At 60.3% G+C, this 1,162-nt stretch overlaps 1 protein-coding gene across 1 annotated transcript in view; it reads left to right on the top strand.

Annotated features, from left to right (window-relative positions):
* Positions 1 to 1,162, top strand: part of LOC104281133 (protein AF-17-like) — a gene marked incomplete at both ends in the record, with an annotated part of 29,068 nt that overhangs the window by 24,417 nt on the left and 3,489 nt on the right. The window contains 3 exon segments of the mRNA XM_009879032.1: positions 3 to 121; positions 890 to 1,158; positions 1,160 to 1,162. The exon segment at positions 1,160 to 1,162 is cut by the window's right edge and continues 313 nt beyond it. Of these exon segments, the coding sequence (XP_009877334.1) occupies positions 3 to 121; positions 890 to 1,158; positions 1,160 to 1,162 (391 nt within the window).

Below are 1,162 nucleotides of genomic sequence, written 5' to 3'. Positions count from 1 at the left end.
GTGGCGAGTGTCTGAAGGTGCGCGCTCCGTGCGACCAGCCACAAGGGGAAGAAGACGGGAAGCGGGAAAAGCTCGGTTGGCTTCAGCTCGGCTTCGTCCAGCGGGACCTTCCAGCCGGCAGGTACGGGGCGGGAGGAGAAGTCAGGGAGGAGGGGAGGATGGGGGTGTTTGGCTTTGTTCCTCCGGGGCATCTCTGTATCTGCAAAGATGCCCGCTCGCCAGCTAGCGCGATGAAACTCAGCGGATGGCTCGAAGAGAAAGGGAAAAAGCCTTATTGCTCCGAACTCCACGTGCAGAGGGAGGAACTGAGTCAGAGGAGTGTTACAGCTCCCCTCCTGCGCAGGTCTGCTGCACTGCAAGGGAAAGCACATCCAGATGTCTGAAAGGAGGGAGGAGGGCAGGGACAGTGCGCCCAGGCAGTGCGGGCAGCACCTGTCCTCTCCTCCGTAGGTGGTTCTGTCTGCAGCAGCGTTTGAAGGAGCACTGGTGGGGAGACCTGAGCCAGAACCTGACATCCAGCTTCCCCTGAGCTTTGGAGTCAAAGCCTTTGCAGGGCTCCCATCTGCTCTGGCCTTGCTCAGTTCTTTTTCGAGCTGCTGTCGTTAACAGCTGGCATGTTTCATCTCCTGGGATCCTCACCGGGGCTGGAGGGGACAGTGGCGATGCCGGGCGTGTGGGGAACAAGACACGTGCGTGTCCGGGTGGGACGAGGCTGCTGTCGTGCACCTCTCGTGCTTACCAGAGGGCTGGGAGGTGACAGGGAGGTCTTCAGCTCAGTAACCAGCCTGTAGCAGAGGACCCGAGTTGTGACAGTGCTCCCGGTGCCTTACGGGCTGAGTTACCGCCACCACGAGCCCTCCTCTATCTGCTTCTCCTCTCCTTCCCTCAGGTACCTCCTGCAGCAACCTGCAGTGCTCCCAGGACTTCGTGACGTTCCCCAAGCTCGAGCAGGACGACGAGAAGTACCGCAAGCCTGTCTCTTCCTCTTCTTCCTCCCACTGCTCCCCTCTGTATGAAGGCCAGAAGGGGGACATCTTTGAGCAGAAGGTGATCTTCTCGGGCTTCGGGTCCATCATGCGCTTCTCCACCTCGGCGGTGAGCCAGCAGAGAGGCCGGGATGCTTCTCCCGTGGACTATAAAGCCTCAAACCCCGTCAGCGTCC

This window comes from Apaloderma vittatum, unplaced genomic scaffold, assembly GCF_000703405.1.
Source record: "Apaloderma vittatum isolate BGI_N311 unplaced genomic scaffold, ASM70340v1 scaffold22941, whole genome shotgun sequence".
Classification (NCBI taxonomy): domain Eukaryota; kingdom Metazoa; phylum Chordata; class Aves; order Trogoniformes; family Trogonidae; genus Apaloderma; species Apaloderma vittatum.
This window is presented reverse-complemented; position numbering and strand designations above follow the sequence as displayed.